Source organism: Frankliniella occidentalis, unplaced genomic scaffold, assembly GCF_000697945.3.
Source record: "Frankliniella occidentalis isolate FOCC.00 unplaced genomic scaffold, Focc_3.1 Scaffold164, whole genome shotgun sequence".
NCBI lineage: Eukaryota > Metazoa > Arthropoda > Insecta > Thysanoptera > Thripidae > Frankliniella > Frankliniella occidentalis.
Window position 1 is genome coordinate 274,773 of NW_026267290.1, and position 3,569 is coordinate 278,341.

Genomic DNA, 3,569 nt, shown 5'->3' on the forward strand with positions numbered 1-3,569 from the left:
ACACAGAGGCGATGGCATAAGCCCGCTTATATAGCTTTTAAGCAAAAGAGCGGGCTAAAAAGTAAAGTTTACAGACTGACAAAAAATACATTTTTTTAAACTCTTACGCAAACCAGAAGGGTTGGCTGTAGTCACGGTGTTGCCACGTTACAGTCGTTTGTGATGTCCTAGGAGAAAATCTCTAGTCCCCCCCCCCCCCGCCGAAAGCCGTAGTTTACTAAAATGTGCAAAGTGACTAACAGATCGAATTAACACCAAAAAGACCATATGAAACACATGTTAAAATGCAAAGACCTTGAGGGGTACGATCGAGCTGACCGGGGTACTGTTGGAATGGCCTGAGGATGGGTCATCTACATCAAAATTACTACAATTACCTGAGGCATTTCCTCAGAAATAATTCCAAATTGAGTGACACGTTAAGTGTAACATGCTAAGTGTGACACGTTCAGCGTGACACGTCCGTGACCTCTTGACAATGTTTCCTTTAAAAGGGGTTCTTTATCAGCTTACAGGAAGTGTTATCGTTTTTTGCAGTGAAGAAGGCCGCCTCTCCGCAAACAGCGGAGCCAGGTGGTGGGCAGGGTGCTTCTTATGGCTGGCGAGACCCCAACACTACCGCCAGCGAGGTCAGGCAACCTACCACCCCCGGAAATCAAGTGACCGTGAGCGTTGAGGACTCCACGAGTCACATCAAGGGTCAGAAGAAGATGGAGGAGACATGGGAGCTAGATTTTATCGGCTTGGTCCTGTCCGCGGGCGACCTTCGCATGCAGGAGCTCGTCAGACACCCCCTTGTCGCTAGCTTTCTTGACCTCAAATGGCAGCTCGTGAAAAGGATCTACATTTTTTTCAACCTTCTCTCTCACCTAATTTTCAGTGTGGGTGTCACAGTATACGCCACGTTCAGGGAATTCAAGAAAGTATTGGTGATCGCGTCCCTTGAGGAAACCCCCAAAAGGTACGTACATACGTACAATTCTGTTACCAGCGTGGGTGAAAGGATCTACAGTGTGCAGTACACCAGTATACTGTAGCCCAACTGCAGTTTCACTGAACAAACATTACGTTTTTTTTGGACAAATTGAGTGACTCTGACAGAAACCTAAAGCATAACTTTATCAAAACCGGGCGGCCCCGTTTGTCCTACCTAGCACTTGTACTACTTTAATTTTTAGCACTAAAAAATTACTATAAATAGTGATTAAAATAGTAATTTCATTGGTCCTACCACTAATTTTAGTCAAATTGTTTGTCCTACCTGTGCTAACAATTTATTTTTAGTCATGATGACCTACCCATTATTTTAGTCGACTAGATTTTGTTAGTTAAGATTAGTAGTAGACATACGCCGGATAGGTGTATGGATTCACCCGCAGCGGCGGAGCCTTGCCATGTCGGAGAGTGTGCGTGCTTGGGTTTGAATGGGTGTTGGAAGTTCGTGTGGTTGCGTTCATGTGCGAGGGAGGGGGGTAAAAGAGTGTGTGTGTGTGTGTGGAAGGTATTGTTAATATGTTAAGCCACCAATTGTTTTGAGAAATATGCCCTGCTGCATAAAAACCTAAAAACCTTTATAAGCTACTAATAAAAAAATCAGTACAGGTCTGAGAGTGCACACCTACACTGTACGATGTAACTAAGTGCACTCTCCTAAGGAGGTAAGAGGCGGAGGGGGGAGGGGTACTTCTTGCTGAAAGGCACTGCTTTTTCCGAGTAAGAAGGCAACCAATCAACAAGATCTGCCTCAATTAGCGCATGGTTAGAAACTGATGGTTCTTAGGACCAATTTTTTGTCGACTAAAACTAGTGGCCAAGAATAGTTGACTAAAAGGAGTGACTGTATTCGACTGTAAATAGTCGACATCAAATAGTCGACTTTAATCTTAGCCAACTAAAATAAATCCTTTGTTTGGTATATTTTTCCTTAAAAAAAATATTACGTGGGACGGATGACATACACCCGAATTTCAATAACTTATGTTAAAATTATAATTTTTTTTCAGCGTACTCATCGGGGTGGTGTTTATCTACGCCATTGTGGAGTGTGTCCGCGTGAGCCAGCGTTTCAAACTTTTCATCCGGTTCTTCGGATGGCGGAAATTGGTTTCTTCTTTGCAAGACTGGATGGCGATTTCTTCAATTGTTGTGACCAGCGTGATGCTCGCAACCGACTCCACTAACGTCTACCTGCGTCGGCAGCTGGCAGCGGTTTGCGTCCTCACGACGTGGATACGGCACATCTTGATCTGGGCTCCGATATCACAACAGCTCGCCACAAGCATCGTGATGGTGAAGAGGGTCTCGTGGCAATGTTTTAAAGTCCTTAGGAATTACGGGATCCTGATCGTTGCCTTCGCTCTGAGCTTCTACATCCTCTTCCACAACTGCCCCATTGACGGGACAGGGCCTGACTGCCCGGATGACGAAACGGGCGATGATGAATTTTTCCGCAACCCAGCCAAGTCTATCTTCAAGTCGTTCGTCATGCTGACCGGGGAGTTCGACGCTAGCTCGTTGCCGTTTGATTCCTTCCCCGTCACGAGCCACATTTTGTTCCTCCTGTTTGTCTTCCTGGTTTCCATCGTCCTCTTTAACCTGATCCTTGGCCTGGCTTTAAGCGACACCCAGGCCATCCGTCAGGAAGCCGAGTTGTGGGCCCACGTCTTGCGCGCTGAGCACCTTTTATTCTCTAAATTTGCACTAGCGAGATGGTGGTCGGAAAGGTTACCAAGTATTATGCTCTTCTCTCGTGATAAGCGTGAGCGCCGGATTCGAGTACTTCCTAGCGACGGCAACCGTGTGACTTACCCAATGGAAAAAAGCAGTAAATTATATAAGTACCTCCATACACTTCGGATGGACTCGGACATCATGAGGAAAGTCAACGAGCTGCTGTTGGAGCGCAAGTCTCAAAGTAATGTCAACTAGCTCGCATACGAGAGTAGAAATGGTCCAATGGCGTTAACTGTCCACCACTATCTTACTATGGCTTGGATCTGCACATTCTGCAAAAAGTTCCCTTTCGGGTATTGAATTAGTATGCACTGGAAAAAAACGCTTGTTTGACAAAAACACTTTACGCACGGACGGTTACTTACAGAGATTTTGACCTGCGTATTGAAGCCGTAAATAGACATATCTGTTCGTAGATTGTTTTTTTTTTCGTCAAACGATACGGTAACTACAATAAACATAGATATTTTAACGTGGTTCTGCCGGGTTCTGTGGTCGGAAAAGGAGTGACGAACATATTTATTTTTGTTCGTCACCGTGGTGTTTGAAACTTTATGGATTTATCCATAAAATTCATATTATATATTTATATTAGAATATCCTGAGGGAATAAGTTTTCTATAGGAGCTACAGGGAATTCCCATGACTTAGAATTTTGATCCATGCTTGGAGGGGGGCACCCTAACATTGATCACCGAGCAAGAGTTTCCTTAATAGTATCAGCAGGCTGCAACTTTTTTGTTTTATCCTAAAACAACCCCTTCCCCTTTTTAGCCCGCCCTTCTGCTTTTAAAAAAGCATTAAAGCGGGCTTATGCAACCGCTCTCGTGTCCGTC

The 3,569-nt window shown here is 44.7% G+C and overlaps 1 protein-coding gene across 1 annotated transcript in view; it reads left to right on the forward strand.

Moving 5' to 3' along the window:
• Positions 1–3,209, forward strand: part of LOC113214821 (transient receptor potential cation channel protein painless-like) — a gene marked incomplete at its 5' end in the record, with an annotated part of 78,797 nt that extends 75,588 nt beyond the window's left edge. The window contains 2 exon segments of the mRNA XM_052271502.1: positions 538–961; positions 2,004–3,209. Of these exon segments, the coding sequence (XP_052127462.1) occupies positions 538–961; positions 2,004–2,928 (1,349 nt within the window).
• Between the last annotated feature and the right edge of the window lie 360 nt (positions 3,210–3,569).